We start from the raw sequence: 23015 nt of genomic DNA on the forward strand, positions 1-23015 counted from the left end.
TCCAATATGTAGCGTGTTCACGCGCTATATTAGATATACATTATACATATTTTTTTAAAAATCAGACAATACAGGAAAAACCTGTTTTGTGCGCCATTTTTTCAAGATGGCGGCGTCTTCCCAATGTACGCCAAGTTCGGAAACTTTATTTTTTTGTTATTAAGATCTTTTTATCGGGATTTTGACACGAACAAAAACGCCGACCTTCAGTTGGTGTTTGAAAAAAGAGTATGGTTGACGACATAACTATACAAATCTAGCCTTGTAGTCAATTCTGCCACTCAAAAGCCATGCGACAACCTCGCGACAAAGTACTAATAAGATGTATATAAGTCCCATAGTCCTTGTCAGCAAGTCAAAAACGACTTCTCAGTGCATACTATGGAAGAAGCAGGAATATAATTGGTCAAAAGACCGTGAACAGGTAATAAGTTAGAATAATCGTTTAGTAGCAGAAGATAAATGTATTATTATTAACACTTTTTTATGAATTTAATAAAAATTTCATGTAAAAATTTTACTTCAGAAATCGAGAGATCTCATGCGTAATTGTAACGCTGTGATCAGAGACTCCCGATGCTGTCATCGAGCAAAATTTTGGTTGCGATCTTTTTGAAATATGAATAAACTTGTTTCTATTGATTAATGTCCATTGAAATTTGAAAATAGAACATGTGAAAAATTGTTTGCATAAAAGCCGATAAGTAAATGCTTGCTTACACTTAGTACAAGTATTAGAAATGTATAAAAATAGAAATATTAACTTTTATAAATTCCTGTACTGTACAATAATGAATAATGGAATTTTATGTTAATTAAATTGCTATAATTGTAAAAATATTGTAAACTCGTACATATGTTTATGTACGCGTAATTATAAAATTTAGGTATTTTTTATACGAAAAACCCGCTAAATTCGTTAAATCTCGTAAAAATAATTAGTAGAGAATCTCGAGGCATTGCCTTAGATGAGTTTCCACCCATCAGCCACAATAAATCTTGAACGTGCTTTGAATGAATGAAGATATAAAGTTTTAAATTTCTGTACGTAATAAACATCGCGCGATTTTGAAATTGTAAATTGTATTCCGCTTAAATATTAGAGTCGACTATTCCTCGTCATGAGAGGGAATAAAATAAGAGATTAAATTTACATTAAAGTGTAAAAACACTATTAAAAGCTTCATAAATTAATAATTACTCGCAATTAGTATCCTTGTCAAATTAAAGCATTTGCCTATTTAATTGTAAATGTTAGGTATATCGTTGTAATAATATTACATGATAATTACCGTGCTAAGGGAAGTTATTAACTGAGAAAGATATTTTGAGCCCAACTAGTTTTGTTAAAGTTAAGTAAATTTCTATTGGCCTAAAACGATTCAGAGTAGTGGAAAATTTAAACGCGTCATGATTTTGTCGTTTAAATTTAAAGACTGCCATTCCTTTATTTTATGTACGAATACTTATTAAAATAGCTCATTGGAAAGCTAAAAAACTTTCCTTTCTTCTGAATGCATAAAAATGAACAAAATTAACTATTTTTGTTGAGTCATTCTAAATGCGTATTTACTAAACATGTTCCGGAGGTCATAGAAATATCCACGGCCGACATGTAAAATTGCTAAAATAATATAAAGTAATTTCAGCTCAACTTTATTAGAAGTTGTCTCTATTCAAAAGGTGTCTTAAATAAAAGATATACCTAAAACTAAATTTCGTATGAAAGGGATGGATTTGCTATCCCGCTCGGACTATTTCTTACTGGACTCCGATCCAGAGGGTATAAAAACTCGACCTTTCTCCATACAAGCTCGCGGACATAGTCCTTATTCCAAAACCCGGCAAGGACCTGACGTGTCCTGAAAATCATAGACCTATTAGCCTATTACCGATCTTAAGTAAAATCTTTGAACGAGTCATAAAACGCAGACTTCAAATCATGATCGATGAAGCAGACCTCATCCCAGAAATCCAACACGGATTTAGAGCAGGACATTCGACCAACCATCAACTACTTAGGGTAATCGAGTACATAACCAAAGCATTTAATTATAAAGTCTTTACAACAGGACTCTTTCTAGACATAGCAAAAGCCTTTGATAAAGTCTGGATCAAAGGTCTTATAGTCAAGCTTTCAGAATCAGGACTCGACATAGCCATGATCAACATGATAAGCTCCTTTCTCCGGAATAGGAGCTTTAATGTTAAACTTAACGGAATTAGATCCACAACAAAAATACCCACAGCCGGAGTCCCACAAGGATCCGTGTTAGGTCCCACCCTGTACAACTTGTACACAAAGGACATACCGATTCCCACCGACAGTTACGGTAGCTCGACCATCGTTGCCCAATACGCAGATGACACAGCTATCCTAAGCAAATCGCTCAACCTCAACAAAGCAATTAAGCAAGTCCAGACAGCGGCAAACCAAATATCCAACTGGTGCGATAAATGGCGTATTCAGATTAATCCAGCTAAGAGCGCTGCCATTCACTTTGCCAGGCATACGAATAGGCACCGCCTTAAAATGATAAATCTCAAAATGCACAACCACATAATCCCTTGGGATAAGTCGGTTAAATACCTAGGTCTTACGATAGACAACAAACTCACATTTAATAAACACATTCTAGAGAAAAAACGCCAAGCCGTAATAGTTAATGAAAGACTTCTACCCATGATGGGTCCCAAGAGTAAACTGTCTACTCGAGCAAAACTTCTGCTCTACACAGCAATCACCAGACCAACAATCACCTACGCAAGCCCCATATGGGCTTACTCAAATCCTAGACACATTAAACTCTTTCAGACCATTCAAAACAAGGCATTGCGACGAATCACGGGCGCACCGTGGTATGTACGCAATACTACACTCCACAGAGACCTTAACATTGAAACCATCCATGAACATATCATGAAGTTGTCGAAGAGATTCTACAAATCCATGATAAACCATCCCAACGCGTCTATTAAAAATTTATTGATCGAAAATGGAAGCGACACAGACTACGTCTATAGGAGGCCGAAGGCAATCCTGCTGGATAAGCATCCACCATAGTTCCTTCACATCCTCACCACAGACTCCCTTTCACCCAAGCGACTAACCTGTTATTTTTCAGCGCAACATGAAAAGGCATTGATACCCGACCTCCCCCCGAGGATAATAAAAGATGAAGGGCACCCCGCCGCCTGACATAGGTGCAGGCGGAGGGAACCTTCCTCCCAAGTATTAAAAAATTTAAATACTTACCACAATTATATCATGACAATGGGATTCAAGTATAAAAGATTAAATACTGCTCGGCGGGGTTGGACCATCGGACTATCAATGTCACTGCAGAGAACATCACCGGAATCAACCCGACCAGAGATACGACCTGAAGCTGGGTCATATCACTGTTATTTATAAATAAAAGAATGTTTTTTCTTTGTATTTATTTTTTTATTGTATTTATTTTATTAAATAAAATATGTTTGTATGTGAGATTGTAAACCTGTGCGTGCCCCTGTATGTAATTACAGGGACACGCGCAATGCCAAAGCCTACCAATAGCCATCAACCACAAATGAAGGAGATAGGGGGCCTAGCCCCGGGACTCCAGCTAAAAGTAAAAGGCAATATACTAAAGAAGAAGAAGATACAAGCTCACTTGCAGACTGACACCCGTCGCGTACGGTCGCCTGCCTCGTTTGCTCCGCCCGACCAGCAAGTTTCTACTGTGAATTATCAAAACCGCAAACCGATCTGCCAAACTGAATTATCTACTCAGCAAATTACCTACAAGACCAACAAGATATACAGCCGTTCTACTCGCACGAACTGTATACCTACCAAACCATCGCCTGCAAGCCACACAGTATTAACCCGCCTACCAGACGAAAAAAAATCTTCGAATTCACAATGGAGCAAATCACAACTGAAATCTCCAGACTCGAAAAATCAAGACCGTCCAACCTACGAGACTACATGACGCTCCACTTCCTGCTATTAACGGCATTCCAAATGGAAGCAGCGGCAAATCTCCACACCGATATATCCACCCGATATAAACAGAACGAAGCAAGGACCAATACGACAAGAACCACAACACAGACCAGGCCAAATCATACCTACAAATCAACAACACTACCCGACAAGGAAACAGACCATCCCGCATCCGCACGAACCGACAACAAACACCTAAACATTGTCATAAGGGGCTTCCCGGTCTACATACAGACGCAAAACATTTTTGACGACCTGATACGGAGAGGCCTCCCGATCATCAGCGTCCAGAGAATGACCAAGGGCAGGAGCCAGCATCCAATGCCTCTTGTCCTGGTCAGACTACTGGACAACGACAGAGGGAGGCACATACTCAACATGCGTTACGCGCTATACCGCAAAATTCAAATCGAACTACCGAGGCGAAGCACTCGGAGCAGCCACTCGCAACATGCCAGACCAGAACACAATCGGACACAACGTAAACCGGAACCGGAATGCACGTGTGCCAAACACCGTAACTACTACCGCACCACACAGACTCGCTTCACCCACTCGCCACCCCGGGATCATACAACACCCCTCACTCAACATAAGACGGAAGAGAGACAGGAAGCTGACTCAGACAGACACCAACCGGACATGCCCAAACCGGAAATGCCCAAGCCGGACATACCCAAGCCAGACAACCCTAAAAACCACAGGCCCCGTATCCACGCCTAGGAAAGCTCAGAGGGAGACACCCCCTGCCGAACCTGACTACAATGAGATCGTCCATAAACTCGACGAGGAACATACTGCCCTCCGAGAAAAACGGAAGAGGACCAAAACACGCTCCGTCAACCGTACAAACCTAACTGACGATCAAAAAAAGGACACACCAGACCAAGACAAATACACCATCCCGACAGGGCAGCCTGACGACCACAACGACAAACAGGCTACCCAACTAGAAGACGACGGCCAAATCGACCAATATATCACAGACCCAGAAACCATTGCCACAATGAAAGACATGGCACTGCAAATCTTGAACACCACCAAAATCTGTTTGCTAGCAAACCAAACAGATGAAGAGACCATCCAAGAATTAGTAGACATCGAACAGCTCGTCGAAAATATACCACTCGACGAACCTAACAACCTTGACGAAATACTGAAACGAGCACTGCTACTTCAGAAGAAAACTAATCCAGACCAGCAGCAGACTAATCCGATCAATCCGATCACCCTAACCGACGTTTACGCATGGAAAGCCCGACAAAACAGACCGAACAAGACAGACCCAGACCAAACTCCAAGACCAACCCTAACAAACAAACAAAAGAAGACCAGAAAACAGAAAAATAAACCGACCCAAGACCGAAGTGACACTGAAGAAGACGAGGACCACTCACTGACAATACTCAACCAGATGAGGAACCAGCGGGCTTCTTTCATGAAACATTAATAACATGAACTTAGCCAGCCAACCTGAACATACGGATGTATGGAGCGAAGAGGAGGAACAGCCAATCGGCAATCGACGGACGGCCGAAAGAAGAATGTGCCAGCAGCTTTTTAAGCCACTAGAGACCACTTAATCGAGACCACAAATTGGGCCTCGGTCCGGTCGCGAAGCCACCGAGGCCCAAAGAACTCAACAATGGTATTAAAAAACAAAAAAATACCTCAAGGCAATCCAAGAGACAGCAACAAGAGATAACGGGGATGACTCCCACTGAGTCGGCGCCCCAGTAAATAAATTGCCATTACCCCAAGCAAGCAAGCAAGCAGCATACAAGCAACAGTTTCACCATGTAGCAGCTTATCGAGTCGTCGATCCTTAGTCCTCCGTCGGAGAGGCGCAAATCGACGCGAATCGGAATTAAAAGTCCTCCTATCGCAAGGGGGCGAATAGCATCGCAAAAAACCGGATAACAGTTTGCCATTCAGCAGCTTACCAAGTCGTCGATCGTAAGACCCTTGCTGTCGGGGCGAAAATCGTACGCGAATTCGAATTAAAGTCCTTCTTTCGAAAGGAGGCGATTAGCAACGCGAAAAACCGGATACCAGTTAACCGTTAACCGTGACGTACCGGCGGAGTAATTCTTTTCGCGCGCTCTCGGAAGAGACACGTGGATTTCGCTACGTATTTTTCGAGGTGACGTAATCGAAATAAATCGCGCCATAGTTTGTTTTTGAAATAAAAACAAATTAATAAACCGAGTTTGTAATAATAATAACAAACTTTAGAAACTATTTTATAGTTATAATAATAAATTTTGAAACTATATTAGTAAATCATAAACAAACTTTCTGTCAATAAGTTTGTAAATATAAATAAACTATTAGTGAATAAGTTTGTAAACATTAATAAACTTTTAATAAATAAGTTTATAAATACGAATGAACCTTTTATAAGCGGTTTATAAAATAAGAATTATTTTTCAAACCTAATATTATGTGAAAATAATACAATTGTGACTTTGTATAAGAAAATATTTTACGAAATAAAAATTATTATCGAACATTTGCGTATACTTTCCTCAGATTGAGTGTGAACATTTTGAATCTTTTTGGAAGGTTTTCTAAAGATTATGTAACAATTAACTAAATAGTTCACGGACATCTTGATAAGATTTAATTGTTTGAACAATGACTAATAACTTGATTGTGACCCTGTGAACATTGAACCTGAATAAATTTGGTATCACACCGACCGAGAGTTTTATTTGGGATAATCAAAAGTTGTGTTACCACAAGGGAGCTCCACCCCCTTAATTCATCACTAGTCTCCTTAGTGACAGCCCGGTTACATTAATGAGCTAGCCGTGAGCCGGGTCATGTCAATATGTATATAACGAAAATGAAAACAAACTGACCTTTAGCATGGTAAAACTACTCCACTTCTGGTATATAGCTCTAGCTTATCAGGCACCATTAACGAGGGGTGCAAGACTAGTCAATGCGCTCCCCAAAGACGTAGATATTCTCGGTGACGCACTATGTATTTGAAATTATATTTTTCTGCATAAAATTATATGTTTTTTGTTTTAAAAATTTTATTTTTGTTTACAAAATTGTACTTAAGTATTTTTTTTAAATTATTATTTTATATGTTATCTTCTTCTTTCTTGTAAGCGTAACATTTGTTATAATGTAAATCTCATGTTGTGTACGTCTTGAATTTGAATTTTTTATGTCCACAATGTTTTGTTTTCTTATGATGAAAATGTAGTGTAGGTATATGAATGTAAACGTTGCTCTAAGAATGTCAAAAGGAATCCGATTAGCTAAGCGCAAACGTTGCTCAGAGAATGTGACTAGAGATACCGGTTCGAATATTGGATTTTGCTGATAGTGCCGGAAGCCATGATGTTTTTAACCGTAATCCATCATCCCTATTAATATTTTCAGGGTTTCTATGGATTTTTGCTCTTAGCTAATCGGATTCCTTTTGACATTATTAGAGCAACATTTACATTCATATACCGATACTACATTTTCATCATAAAACATATCATCTCTTAATCATGGCCTCTGCAACGAGCCTGAAACGTCGAGTAAAGAAGGAAGAAGGACATACGGTGGAAACCCAAAAATCTACTACGATAAATAAATATAGTCCGCCAATTTTTTGAAGCGATAAACTGCCACTGAAGTTTTGGATTCAATTATTTCGCGGTATATCAATTTCAATTTTATTAATTAATTAACGTGGACAGTTACTCCGGTGAACCCTGCAGTAAACCTTGATTGTTTCGTTCCAGTTATTAATGTAGTTAACATTGATACGCTGAGTTTGTTTATGATTTTTGAATGTTAATAAAATGTTACTTGTCTAGTCATGCTCGCTATCATAAAAATTCTGCACGCAATAATATTTATCACAGTTAAGTTGTGGTTAACGGAAATTCGGACGATGTTAATGACTCTGTAATCTATATTCTATATATAATACATTTAGTACCTATGGCCAGATTTGGGAAATATTTTTTCGATATTATGATTACTGGCATTTCCGTTTTTTTATTCATTCTATATGTTATAATGTTACAAAATCTTTTATTCAACGAATAAACATTTCTTTACCATGCCCGATCCTAATAATATGGGACCTCCACAGAGTGGAGGTTTTTGTTTGTACGAGAAATCGATGTCAGACACTTTCTCAACATATTAGGTCCATACTCTGACTCAAACACAATTTGAAAAACAATATGTGTAATTGCCAGGCCCAGGATTTGAACCTAGGACCCACGACGTTATAGGCCGTTAAAACATCAAAACCGATAGCCAATATCAACGCAATTTGATAAACATTTCATGTAAAACCTACTAGTCAACGTTAGAAATGGAAACCTTTACGAACCGGAGCGCTCGATAATTTTACGAAAATATTAACATAGTTATCTAATTTGTATTTTATATAAATAAGTATGTTACATTTTTTCTTATATGGCCTATCTAGCTCAGACGATCAAATATTTTTTTCCACGAGACGAAGCGATAATTTTCGAGATTTTATGGCCCGGAACGGCGCTCCGGTCCGTTTCGAGCCCTGCTACTAGTTAATTTCATCGTAATTGATTAATTATAGGACACCCGTATTTTAATTAGTAAAGCACATTGCATAGATTTTTTCTAGTAGGAATATAATATCTGAGTACCTATGTATATTTTTACTATGGCTTAAGTTCTTATTTTACCACAGTCTATACCTAATACGAATTGGATTGTCACTGTTTTAATAATATATTATTAGTTTAAACTTTAAACAGATCCCTACCTAATTTTTTTTTTTCAGTTTATATATAAAAGAAATAGTTTTCTTCAAACTCTTCAGTTACAATGGTACTTTGCGAAATCTGTTGAATCTCGTAAAAGTGAGCTTACCCAACTACTAGCAATTTCACTTTTGACACCAGGCTCGAAAATTCGCCCCCTCCCCCAACCGATTTAGTCACTACCTATTCAATTTGGGCCTTAGTATATTATTCTCAAGACACACATTGTTTTAGCAGTATGTACCTTTATTAATTCTCTATTGTATCAATTTCGTCCCAGGATATTCGAATTGATTAATAATTCTATGAAATAGGCAGCTTTGGGCCAATATAGTTAGTCTCTACATAAATAGATTCGCCGTAATTCAAACCTCAATTTTTTTTTCAATAGTGGCGTTGGTTTGGTACCTACATAATAATTATTATATATTTGCAAATATTCCCTGGTGGCAGTACCGTCTGTAAAAATTCAGTCTCTCTCATACGTTTACGTGTATATTCTGTCTTACTTCTGGCGTTTCAGACTCAAATATTTTTCTGTCAGCTGGTACATCAGCCTGGCGGAGTCTTTATAGTCTCCTGACTAGGGAATCCAATCCCGAGCCAAAATTCTGATCCCGGGATTTCGGGATTACAATTTGGCAATCCCGGGATCCCGGGACTGGTCCCGGGATTGGCATTTTTTCCATTGTTAAAATAAAATTTTTACATTCACATATAACATTGATAAAATCGGTCAAAAATAAATCTAGTATAATTTATACTATTTAAGACATTTATTATTAATATTGTATATCTACGTTCAATCTTGGAAATACATAAGTTTAATGGAGTAAATAATATTGTAATATAAATAATAATGTGAATTTAATATGAGATTGCTGTTTCTGATAGTAAAGACTTAATGAATGGATTAGCGAGATTTAAAATAGTAAAGCAAATAATCATGGCGTACTTATGGCTTTTCCGCTTCATACATCTAATTAGTCAGCCAAATATGAAACTGCCGTAAAACCTATGAGATCATGGTGGAATTACTTTGTTAAAAGTGCGAAGCATTGTTTTTTTCAACCTTTCTCATTTTTAATAATTCATGTGAAAAAATAAAATAAATCGGCAACTTACACATGGGTATAAATCAAACTTCATTCAAACTCAGTTTATTTCTAATGTAGTTATTTTTCATTATAATTATTTTTTCTGTTATATTTTTGCTTTTATTTTATGTTCCATAAAAATTGATAAAAAAATAAATGCCGAAATTCCGGGATTATGTTTATCAATCCCGGGATTCATAGGTATCGAAAATAGCTCGGGATCCCGGGATTGGAATCCCTACTCCTGACTATGCCGAGCTTGCCATCAAGCCGCAACACTGCTTCCGCATTCATAATAGCACCTGTACATGTGAATGGATTTAGGTTTATGTGATTTTCTCAAAGCTTGGATGTTTGTGATTGTTTCATTTCTGTTATTAAATACACTACTGTCATTGGGCCTCTTAGCTTGTTGTAGTATTATAAAGAATATATTGTATTTATTTATATATATATTACGTATTTTTTATTTTAAAAAAATCAACAACAAAAAAAACCACTGACAATCACAGTCTACTTGAAGTTGAACATTACTGGATTAGTTCAATGGCGACGGGATCTCATAAAATTTTGGTGTTTGGTGTTTTGGTACTTGCACTTGCTGATTATGTTCAATAATTGACTTAGCATAAACATTAGTAAAAATCTATGAACATGATTTTATTGCAATACAGTAATAGCTGTAGACTATTAGTTATCTGTAGAATCTATTGTTGTATTTCTGTATTTTAAACTGAATTATTCGATAGAAATCTATGAAAATTATGTTACAATACAAATAGATTCTACAGATTTGTGGTCTTAAAGATCTGGCAACAGAAATAGCTATAGGCTAATAAAGTTATCTGTAGAATGTAGTAATTTGTATTGCCGTATATGTGATCATTTTTAACTAAATTATTTGGTACTGTTCGGTTATATGGAATACAGCTGAAAACACATTTTGAAAATAGCCGATAAACTGGATTATTTGTTAGGTTAACCTAACCAAACCTAACCTAACCTAACCCAAACTAACAAATAATCCAGTATATTGTGTTTTTTCAAAATGTGTTTTCCGCTGTATTCCGTATAACCGAACAGCACCAATTATTTGTATTCAACTTTTTCTTACCTTTACTTTTAAAATTTATTTACTAGGTACCTACCTGCCTACGTCCCTGGTGAAATGTAATCGTATAAGATAGGACTTTTCCCCAATTTACTGATTGCATTATTAAAAATGTCGGCGAACATACCTTGTAATTTATATAATCTACTTTTAGCTTGATGAATTAATTCAAACAGTTTATCGACAGCTAAAAATAATAAATTACTGGTTTGATAAAGTAAATTGTCACTGATAAATTACCCCAGATTGTAAAATCGATTTTTGCGGCAGTTTCTTTATTGAATTACTTACCTATGTTTTTAACCTTTCCACTTGCCATTTAGAATGAATCTAGGGTAACAATATTAAATGAAATGTGGTTTTTTATAAATCTAGGTACTTACCTAAATATTTTAGGGTCTGTAATTCCGGGATTTTGTCTAAAGTAGTTGTGGGAAACGAGTCACTTAAATTTGAACATGAATCTTCGCGTCAATCACATGCCATGTCTCGTTCTTACTGTTTAGGTCATTCGAATAGCGAATAACAAAAAATGTCATCGAACGCATTCACGAAGAATGCTTGGACTTTCTATCGTACGTTTTCGTTATTTTCATTGGTCCTAATTAACACGGAAGCCATTCCATGCACAAAGCGGTTATCGGTTATTTCCGATAATTATTGGTAAATTCGTATTACGGCTAAAATTTAGGTTGGTAGACATGTTGATCGAATTCTGGTATATTCATGCTAGCGTTTCCACCCAAACCCCAAAATTTTGTATTGAAACGTCAAACATATCAACATAACCTACAATTTTATAAGCCATGTCATTGCGATTACAGCATGTAGTAAAACAAAATATTATGTTACTACTAATCATTCGATATTTGACAGCTCGCGGGTACCTATCCATACATAATTAAGACGGCGGCTGTGGCGTAATTATTTTTCAATACAGTTTAATCTTGCATCTCTATTCTCAATATATAATTGACGTACTCTATCTCGCTCTAACAGTTAACACAGCCAAGAGTTGTTAAAATACCACTTTTTGACAGTTCAGACGGTTAACTTATTGTAATAATTAACTGCCTGAATGCTTAAAGTTATAAATGTGATATATTTATCATTTTAGTCTTTTTGAGCCTTTTAGCCTCGCAGAGCGGTCAATATGTACCGCCTGACTCACATTTCATAGCGTTCACGAAGTACTGTCTGACTCTTAGACTATAGATACATATAGACGCCACCCGTTGCATTGCTAAATGAAGCCGCGTGCCTTGCGTTTGGTTTGTGAGCGATCGAACGCATTCGTCTACAAATGTTCGAGACCATAGACCATTTCGCTAGTGCTCGCCCAAAGTGCTCGCACTAGACGCTCAGAATTAAAATAAAATTTTCTATTTTTTTACGTTATATAGTATTTTTAAGCGGTCAAAATGCAACCATTAGATAAAGATATCCATAATTTAAGTTATTTTAAAGAAACACTAGGTCACTGATATTAAAATATATAATAAAATACAAATAAATTATCACGAACATGTATCAACTTACTTATGAAACGTAATACCATCTTCTTGCTTATCAGTATGGCTACCACATTTTAAGACAACACACAGAACCATCTTTTCTACTTAATTAACCAAAAATATTTACCACTGACTTTATGTTTAACACAAAAAATATCAATTTTAGCAACACGAGCTCGCAAGTTATCGACGCTATGTGAAGCGTTTCGCCCCGATTTGATGGCGATACTTTTGGAAACTGGCTTGTAGCTAGTAGACCTTTTATCTTACTCTAGCGCGTGTCGCAGAAATTGTAAGGGTGCCGAATACTTTCTCACTCGCACTCATGCATCGTTTTTGTTCAGGCCTTGGTCTGACTCGTTCCTATCTTCAGAGCGTTCATTAAACATGTTGGCTGAATGTCTTCCAGACAAACGTTCACGTATTGTCTTCCGTCACGGATGGAAAACATTGTTCACGTACAGTGTTCTTCTTGGTCTATCAAACCAAACCTTTAATATTATATTTACAATTCACTATTCAATCTACTATTAAAATTATCGGAAATCAATCCGTAAATATGTTTAAATAGCTATTTACAAACGAATTTATTCATTTAAAATGTTAATATTATGTCAATGGAGAAGACATTAAATTTTTTGTATAGGTATTATCGTATCATATTTTTTTGTGGAATAATATCTATACCAGGTATCTGATTAATATGCGTATTATATTATTCAATAATTTATATTTTATTTCAAACTACGATTCAAATACAAACTATAATAGATAATTTTACCGAATATATTTTACTAAACAATCTGTGGTAAAGCCGTCTTGCAGTTGTAGTGGTATTGTCTGCTAGCATAGAAACAGGCATCGCAGCAAACCATGTTCCAATACACACGTGAATCGCCTATGGTGTCACTGTATACTGATTTACCTGTACCATATTGTAAATAAATATGCGTATTTTTTTACAATCTGGGTATGAAAAAATCAATTAAAGTTTTTTGAAATCCTGACAATATAATTATAGGTTAAAATTTCGCAAAGGGGCCTCCACATATCTAGTGACACGAAAATAATATAGTTTAAATATTAATTTTAATACGGAGAATTTTAATAAAATACTATCTCCGTGTATGGCGTGAATATGTTGATAGGTCTAAAAACATAAATTCTCAGGGCAGCTATTTGTTCGTTTGGCTCTCTGTGGTAAATCAAGAATGTTTTTAAATTTTAGTTTGTTGAGAATTTACAAACATTTTAATAACATTTAAATCATCAAAAAACATAATATAATCTGATTTACCACAGAAAGCCAAGCATACAAATACATAGTTTCCCCTAAAATTTATGTTTTAGACTTATTCAACATATTCACGCCATATATTATACGGATTTATAGTACCCATCTAAATATTTTATGTGATTATTATTAATTAACGTTTATTCATAATATAAGAAAATTTAAGGCATCACAAAGCGACAAAATAATATCTTTCCTACAACAGTTTACGTACGAGTATTATATAAGCTAACGTTTCCAGAATTCTTAATTTCTAGACCTATTTTTACAGCACGTCCCTTGTTTACTGTTGTTCAGTACATAGTTGGTACTGCAATTTTCGCATAATAATTTATTTTCATCGTTTTAATCTAAGCGTTTAATGAAAAGTTATTCCGACGATTGCGTCAATAGCGAAATCCCGACTCGCAACAAATATAATCCTACAATGTCTTTGGGGATACCGTAATCCCGGGGTTGAAATTGTTGTCCGGGATTTTTAGCCCTGCCAGATGTAAGATTGCAAACAAACACAGAATATTTTACGAGTTAAGACTGTTTTGAGGCGTCCTCAGTTTTATTTTTATTTTAGAGGTTTTATTTGCCGTTATCTTATTCTTTCAGGCTGATAATTTTTTACGGCGCTTTTTTGTGTGAATATTAAATTTTTCGCAAATGCTGATGTTTATTTTCATAATATTTCACGTGGTTTTTTTTTTGCTGAGATGTATCTTATATGATTTATATTCTTTACGTCTAGTTAGGTAATGGCCGTATCTCAGGTTACGATTTATTTTTTTAATGCTTCTTATAACCGTTATTACCTACTTTATCACTAGTATTTTTTTTTTTTTTTAGAATTATTAATAACCATGTCCTTGCTTTTTCGTACAAGGTGGTTGTTAGTAATTTTGAACAATCACAGACACCCAGGCTTTGAGAAAAACACATAAATGTTTTTGTCATGACCGGGAATCGAACCAGGAACTCTCGGGTGGTATCACTAGTATTACTCTTCATTCAAATTTAGGAGAAACTCTACAAGACTTGTATTTTGCTGGAAATTGTGGTGAATATTATCTTCTTCTTGCCCTATCCCTATAGGAGACCGACCACCATCACGACGGTTTTCACTTAGGCCATCCGCTCGCGTGAATACTCAAAAAAGACGAGACTGAAACTCTAGTATCTAGCTAATATATTTCAATTGCGGCTCGTTGACGGCAAGACTGGAATTTCTCAGTTTCGAAAGTCCGCGACCGAAACCGAAGAGACGCGACATGCTAGTCTTCCGGTCTCTCAGTTTCCAGCAAAGAGATTAGACTGTTTCCAGTCACCCATAAAACAATAGTACCAATATCAAAAATCATATTTTCTTACCAAAATTGGTAGTACTGAACTAAACTAAACAAGCAATAACAAGTTTCGATGAAAAATCATATTTTATTACCAAAATTGGTAGTACTGAACTGAACTAAACAAGCAATAACAAGTCAAGACGTCAAACGTTAAATATGGGCGAACCGATGTTTAATTAAAAATAATTTGTAGCAGATTGACACGGTCCCAAAATGTAGGCCATCAGCCGGCATTTTTCCTTAATAAATTAGTGACGTCACAACTTTGCGATCCGACCGTGAATGTCGATTTTACTTGAAAATACGTGCCCTATCTCTAAACAAAGCTATAGTAATTGTGTATTGAGTCCCGTAGTACAATCTGAGTGACTTATAGCCCCTCAGAATGAATTACGGATGAATTTTCTTTCAAGGGGACCAAATGGTCTTATAAGGTGGAATGTAAGTAATTGAAATGTATAGGATTAAGGTTAAAAATAGATAATAAATTGTAAACGACTTATGGGATATCATTTGCTAAACATTGTAAATAAATGTCCATTTCTATTGAATCTGATTTTGAATTATATAAAAATAAATTTTATTTTTCCAAATTTAGTCGCGATGTTTTCGCCGCGGCCAAAGTCAAATACCTTAAATAAATAAATTATGATATCAAATATTGTCGTAATTAAAATCTAATGATTACGTTTTGTAAGTACTGATTACACACTCAATTTAAATAATAAATTAATATTTCGAATCGTAATAAAAAGGGTACCAATTTAAGTACCTACTTTTGTAAAAGTTAAATGAAGGAATTTCGAAAATGGAAATTCTGATAATGTAAGTCTAAGGACTCGGTTGCTGTCTTAATTTACAAATAAAAATTATTCTTTAGATCTGTCAATTAACCCCGACAGATCAATATTAAATTACCCGAAATAGGTAATTTTCAAACTCAATAAATGAAGACTTGTCATGGAAATTTAGATTGAAACTAACGTTATACCTTTAAGTTGAAGTGTTCTATAAATATAATTGAATAAATTTTAATCGCAACCCTTTCCGGCTATCTGTAATTAGCCCGCAAAAGTTCTGCATAAAAGAAACGGACAAGTTCTGTTTTCTACCATTCTCTTTGCGAATACGTAGCCGTTCGGTAGTTTTAATGACTCACGCCGCTACTACGCATTATTTTTAGCGAAAATATTTTCATTTTTCCTTTCTGTTAGCTCGATAAACGGACTAACAGATATTTGGTCAATTTGTGTCGAAAGCACTATAAGGACTTTCACGATTGTTATCAAACTTGTACCGTCTATAGGTATTAATTAATTATATATTTTTATTCTATTGAATGATCGTAATTTTCCGGAAAAGCCGGGAAATAAACGGCTTTTCTATGATTGGTCCAAAATTTTGGCCATTAGCTCTGTGGAGGAGGTAGAACGATCTCCCATTGGTCCATATTTCGAATGACGTCAAAATCTCGGGTTTTTCCCGCTGTGGGCCTATATCACGTCCTGCATTTCATGTACCTTCAGTCGTCGATTTTTCAGTATTCTCGGAAGGTTGTGCCCGGAGGCGATCTGAATTCGCTTAGTTTTTAGATATTTCTCCGATATTCATTCGGGAGATATTTCGGTCGCGTCGTAGTCTGACGTCACGGCGGATGACGTGTGTGATTCGAGTTGTCAATCGATAACGTAAATAATACTGCGTCGTATCATCGTTAGCGAGGTTATTTCCGCGATATATTTTTTTTTGAAAGAGCATAGCTCCTCAAAGTTTACGGTCGGCGACTCATAGTTATAAGTGTGTGATCGTACATAAATTAAATATAAAATAATTATAATTAATTAACTTTATTTAATAATTAATTTAAATAAGATTTATAAAATAATTATGCAATTATTTGAAATTAAACTAAAGTGTATAATTGTCGATTATAATTAAATAAAAAGAAATTAAATTTATTTATCGAGAATAATTTAATAAATAATTTGAACTGAATTGCCAAAGGGAGTTTTTTTTTTTTTTTGAAAAATAATCAACGAAACATTTTATGAAAAACACCTGATACTAAGGAAAGTGACAGATAGTCAACTGTCTTTGACGTTTACGTAAATATTTACGAAAATAAGTTCGATTTGAAAGACAATCAGATAATTAATGATCTAGGCACTAACCTGTTGCTAGGTATTGGTCCTAAATAATATAAAGTTAAATAATATTGATTAAGTGTATTCCAAAAGTGTCAATAAAGAACTTTAGTTGATCACCCTCTCCCCGAATAGTATCGAGCTAGCCAAACAAAGGTTCTTAATCGGTCCGAGGGCAGGACCGGTTGAAGATAAAGTACCTTTGAGACTGTTCCAGGACCGGGGTGTCGTCAAGATGTTGATAAATACTCTTGCCTGTATAATTAGAGGCTTCCAGAATATTCCCGTAAAGATATTACGGAAAAGGCTTAAAATGAAGTAGGAGAAACAATGGGTTTTGACAATTTGAGGTTATGAGATTATTAGGTTTCAGTATCCCCGTGTGCGAAGCATCAGTCACTGACCAGTTTATGAGTTCCATCAGCAACCAGTTTGTCGGATTTTAGTTTCTGCGCGAGCGGATGGCCTTAATTGACTAATGCAGTAGTTTCCAAACTTTATGTTACTACCCCCCTTAAAATATTTAAAAATGTATTAATACAAAATATGGAAAAAAAAACGTAATTGACAGAGTAATAAAATGGTTTTACTATATATGTATATATTCATTTTTAAATTAATCCTCTCATACTTTATTAAATGTAGGTGTCATCGAGGAGTTGAGGAGAGTGCTACTGGTAGCTCCTTTTCTACTACTAAACGGACTCAATATTTGGATTTAAATCCCATTTCGCATAAATATGAAGTTACGAATGGCAGTAGTACTTGAATTGCTTTGCTTGACACAGTACATATGTGTCGCTATATTTCAAAATCAGCCAAGTCCACATTTAGGTATTTTTGACTTTTTTTGTGAATTGCTGAAGAACTACTGCTTTCTAACATTTCTGCATTATCGGAATGTGGAACTTATTAATTTTAAATATTCTGTACTCGAAATAATATAAACTATCACCCTTGTGACTGTGTACTTGAGAAAACAAAAAGCTGTTTTTCTCCTATTCGTCTATTATGGACTTGGGTGATTTTGAAATCTAGCGACACATATTATATTCTTCACTTCGATACAACTAGGGCAGGGGGGGGGCAAACTTTTTAGATGGAGGGCCAAATTCAAGAATTCAAAATGAGCGGCGGGCCGCAAGTTAAATACCATTTTTAGATATACACTATTTATTATGACGAAAAATAAACATTTCAAAAAAATTAATGAGTAAAATGAAACTATTGTACATTTTTTTAAATTCAGGTGTTAATTTTGTAGTTGATATTCTCAAAACTGCTTGTAAATGGGCATCGGAGATATTTGATCGTAAAGAATTTTTATTGAGGTTCATGATCGAAAATGTTTGTTCACATATATAGGTTGATCCAAAAATAACGAACATTTTTCTTGCATAATCTTTAAGTTGGTCGAATTTGTCTGAATTAAGGGCATTGTAAAATTTGGAGATTTCTTCACGACGATGCAATTCTCTTAAACCAGTGTCACACTGCAGATCAATAATCTCAAGTTGTAGCTCTGTCGGTACACTATCAATATCTATTGAAAATGGATCGCGTACTATTGCTAAACTTTCTCAATTTTTCGGAAGTCACCAAATCTTTGTGAAAAATCGTCATTCAGAGCTTTAATAATTTTACCATATTCTTCAAATTTATATTCTGGTATATTCAGCAACTTCAAAGTTGGAAAGTGGTCCACGTTGTTATTCGATATTTGTTGAAGGAATAACTTGAGTTTTAATTGAAATCTTTCAAACTTTTTACCATATCATGGTCATATATTTTTTTACCTTGCAACGCGGAGTTAAAAGTATTTAAATGTGTCACGATGTTCAACGTAGAAAATAGTGGCCACATAGTGTGAGACGAGACGCAAGGAAGACGTACTGAGATAATACATTTACGAAACAATAAATTCTTCAAATTTTAATCTATTGTCAATATTTTTTGAAAAATTATAAAAAAGTTATTCGTAGGTAATCAGAACTACAATTAATGATGGCGGGCCGCAAAAAAATACCTGGCGGGCCACATGCGGCCCGCGGGCTGCAGTTTGCCCCCCCCTGAACTAGGGATTGAACGATTCGATTCGATTGAACTAGGGTTTCACTCTGAAATTTTTGTTTCAATAAAGTATCGCATGATAATTCTATCAATTTTTCTTTTTCAATAGTAGTCAATCCTAATGGATTCTGTAGTATGGGGTCATCCACATGAGGTAACACGATTTTGAATATTATGTTACTGTGATACTTAGCTTGGTTTTTTACGCACAAATTGACACCAGAATTGCTCCGATCAGATGAGGCATTCTCTCGCTATAGTGATCTCAAGCATCGTAATTCGATCAAAACCAGAGGTTTGTGGTACGGCTTCCTCCGCCACCTGATGAGGTCAGTGCGATAATTTTACGCGTGATGTATAAAACTTACGGACCGACCTATTCAATTATATATTTACATTAAACGTAATGCTTATTCTTACAAAGCGATTTAGCATTTATGCATGTTTTGTCGTTTCCGTTTACGCATCGATTGGTAAATATTATTGGTTATGTATTATAAAAATTTAAATACCAAATAAAATACGCATGGATTTGTTGTCTTTATTTTTTGATATTACATAGATATACTTATATTTATTTGTAAAACTTTTTGTAAAAAAAAAAAATTTGTAATATAGGTACTTACATTTTTCTTTTAAAAAAAAACAATAATAATAAAATCATCTCGCGTGCCACTGGTGGCACGCGTATCATAGGTTCGCCATCACTGTTATATACGAAGATGTATGTTTACTAAGCAAATCTTTAATGACTATAATAGAATCAAACGAGAAAAAACAATAGATGAGAAATAGATAGTATTTTTTAAAGATCATTCTGTTTGCAAAAATTTCAATTGCAATTCCACATTCCAATGCAATTTGCAAAAGAATATTTAGCCTGGAGAAAGGAGAGAAACAGATCAATATTAAAAACCGTTGAAGCTGAATATTAATAATCAAACAAAATGTTGATGCGCACATATTTTGAAACAAGCTAAAAGCTCGGAAAAATACTTTTTATAAAACTGTCATGATTGTACTATAAATTTTTGCACTTGAATCAAAATGTATTTTCTGTAATTATATCTAATCGATATATTCGATTTATTATTCGAATCGATATTATCGATATAATTCCTGCGGATTATTATGTAAATATTTTTTATATGTTCTCTTCTGTCTGTATATGTACTTATTTACATATATTATAATGTAATTAAAATTCCTGGCATCCGACTATGTAACGTAATGTAAGTACGAGTGTGTAAAAAACATAATTCTGAGACAATTGAATCCAAAGGTTTTGGCATCACTAGACCAAGCCATAAAATACTGAATAAGCATTTTGTAATGGAGAGAAAATTTGATAACATAAAAACAAAGAGCTCAGAAACCACACTGACAGAACTGTCTGACATTTGTGTGGATATATCAAAGTTTAAGCCAATCATAAACTGTAGTTATGTAGTACATATTTCAATATTATAGTATACGTCTTTCATTACCAATAAGATTTTTATAAATACAATTGTAGCAATCATACCACTCAGTATTAAATGAGTGACACACTTTAAGATGTATGTTTTGTTGTCAAAACAAACAATAGAGCGATAATATGATCATTTCCTCAATCAGAACTAGATCAGTAAGGTCTGTTATGATTGGTAATTGCGACAATATCGCTTGTAATATATGTACTGCATTTGTATAAATTGGAAGGACAATGCAGGAATCCTCACTAACTAACTCATTGAGTTCATCAAGAGACGCACTACTATTGTCACGAGTCCTTCACTCGACATAGTCAACGTCATGCCACTCGAATCAAGTCTCTCACATTATTAACATCATCGACACAAACAGATCTCGATCACATCTACCATTGTAACTCTCTGTACTCTGCATCGACACAATAAACATCTACCTACATTCATCGACAGCGCTGCCTCAATCCACTCACCTGCCTCCACCTTCATCGACCTCCAAACAATTTAATTTAGATACTTATGTTGGATAGATGATTGAATAGTTATACGAATTGTCTGCATTTTTTGAGATACTACAGTCTGGTTCTAGGTCGGCGAATATAAAATTAAGCATCTAAAGACGTCTAGGTCTACATAATACAAAATAATGTCAAAATATTTGTTTTACCATCACATTATTTTTTTTTAAATATATTTTATCATAGTTTATTGTAAAATTGAATGTAGGGTTTGGGTTTTTTAGGGACTTGTTGTTTTTTTTTCAAGGAAAACCTAAATGTCTTCAAGAAAAACCTAAAGGTGAAAACCTAAATACAAGCTTTTTTGTTTGGCGTACCCCTTTGGGCATTTTCTAGAATCTCGAGCAACCCCGACCTGGGCCACATATTATACCTATAAAAGTTCAAATGGGAAACATACAAAATATACATATACAGCAGTACCTAGGCATTTGACATTATGGATGCAAAGTACAAAATATTTACATATTTACAGTGCAAAGTATATAGTGCGAAATTTCTGATAGATTTCAATTATAAATGAATAAATTTCTGATAGAACTGAATATTCATTTAATTTTGTCGAAAGCTCTTCGGCAGGCCAATAACAATAAATAATATCATAATTATGCAAATTTACTGCGCTATAGTTACAACTTTATCGTGCAAATCCTGAACGCTTACACAGAAACAAAATGCATAGTGCGTAGTAGGAGGTGATGTTCTTGACTGAAAACTGGATTCTTCGATTTTTACTTTAAATTAAATTGTTTAAAAATAAATGGCGTAAAACCTTTTTTTGTTGATTAAACAAAATATATTTTCATGTTATAGTTTTTGCGAATTCTCGCGGACGGGGCACTAGTTGAGAATCACTGCTAAACATTATTTAAAAAAAATACTAAAAAAGCTTGTTCGCACCCTTACCTATTTGCATTTATGAAGTTACATTACGTCATGTAAATAACAGCAAAACCATTTTCTACCGACGAATAAAAAAACAAGAATTTATATGTGGTATTTTTTGAAAACATCACAATTTAAAATATTTAGATGAACTTCATTGTGTTCCCATTGTTAAATTATTAGTATATTGTTCTAAAATTCAACTTCTTGCGCAGGGGCGTATATAGCCAAGGTCCTCTGAATTGGTGGGGGCCCCAGAGGCCGAAAAATAAATTGAAATAATGCTGGTAATATAATATCCTGAATTATATTATGCACACATATATTATGCGGGTGAATTGAAAGTTCGTGTTGCTTTCCAACTATTTTTTTACAGTTTTAATATATTGTGTTATACATATCACATTTTTATTTATTTATTTCACAATTATATTAAAATACACTACTATGTCATTCGGACGGCAAGCTGTCTGCAAGACCTAGCGAGACAGCTGGCTATCACCGAGAAGAAATTTTATTTCACTTATTTGGAATGTAATAGGTATATTATTTTTAATTTGTCTTGTTTTAGGCGATGCAAAAGATGGCGTCCGAATTCCGGTGGTGATGCGTGATGTCGGCGCGTCGCTCGGTCGGGTCGCGCGCCCGCGAGCGTGCGCGAGTCAGCTTCTTCATAGTGGTCATGTTCTTTGCTGTGTTCGGCCTCATCGTGCTGACGGAACTGCTGCTCGTCGACCCTGGGGAGCCCAGGGGACAGATGGGGGGCAGGGATCGCCCCGATTATGAGCAATTTCAGGTACGTACTTTCCATTTTTT

General features: G+C 35.1%; 1 protein-coding gene across 1 annotated transcript in view; it reads left to right on the forward strand.

Moving 5' to 3' along the window:
- The window catches only part of LOC147070121 (uncharacterized), a 103697-nt gene that overhangs the window by 56042 nt on the left and 24640 nt on the right, over positions 1 to 23015 (forward strand). Inside the window, exon 2 of the mRNA XM_085950047.1 lies at positions 22771 to 22995. Coding sequence (XP_085806173.1) covers positions 22813 to 22995 — 183 coding nt within the window. The 5' untranslated portion in view covers positions 22771 to 22812. The remainder of the gene's footprint in view (positions 1 to 22770; positions 22996 to 23015) is intronic.

Source organism: Rhyacophila brunnea, unplaced genomic scaffold (genome assembly GCF_057557595.1).
Source record: "Rhyacophila brunnea isolate RB1 unplaced genomic scaffold, BYU_Rbru_1.0 scaffold_22, whole genome shotgun sequence".
NCBI classification, from domain to species: domain Eukaryota; kingdom Metazoa; phylum Arthropoda; class Insecta; order Trichoptera; family Rhyacophilidae; genus Rhyacophila; species Rhyacophila brunnea.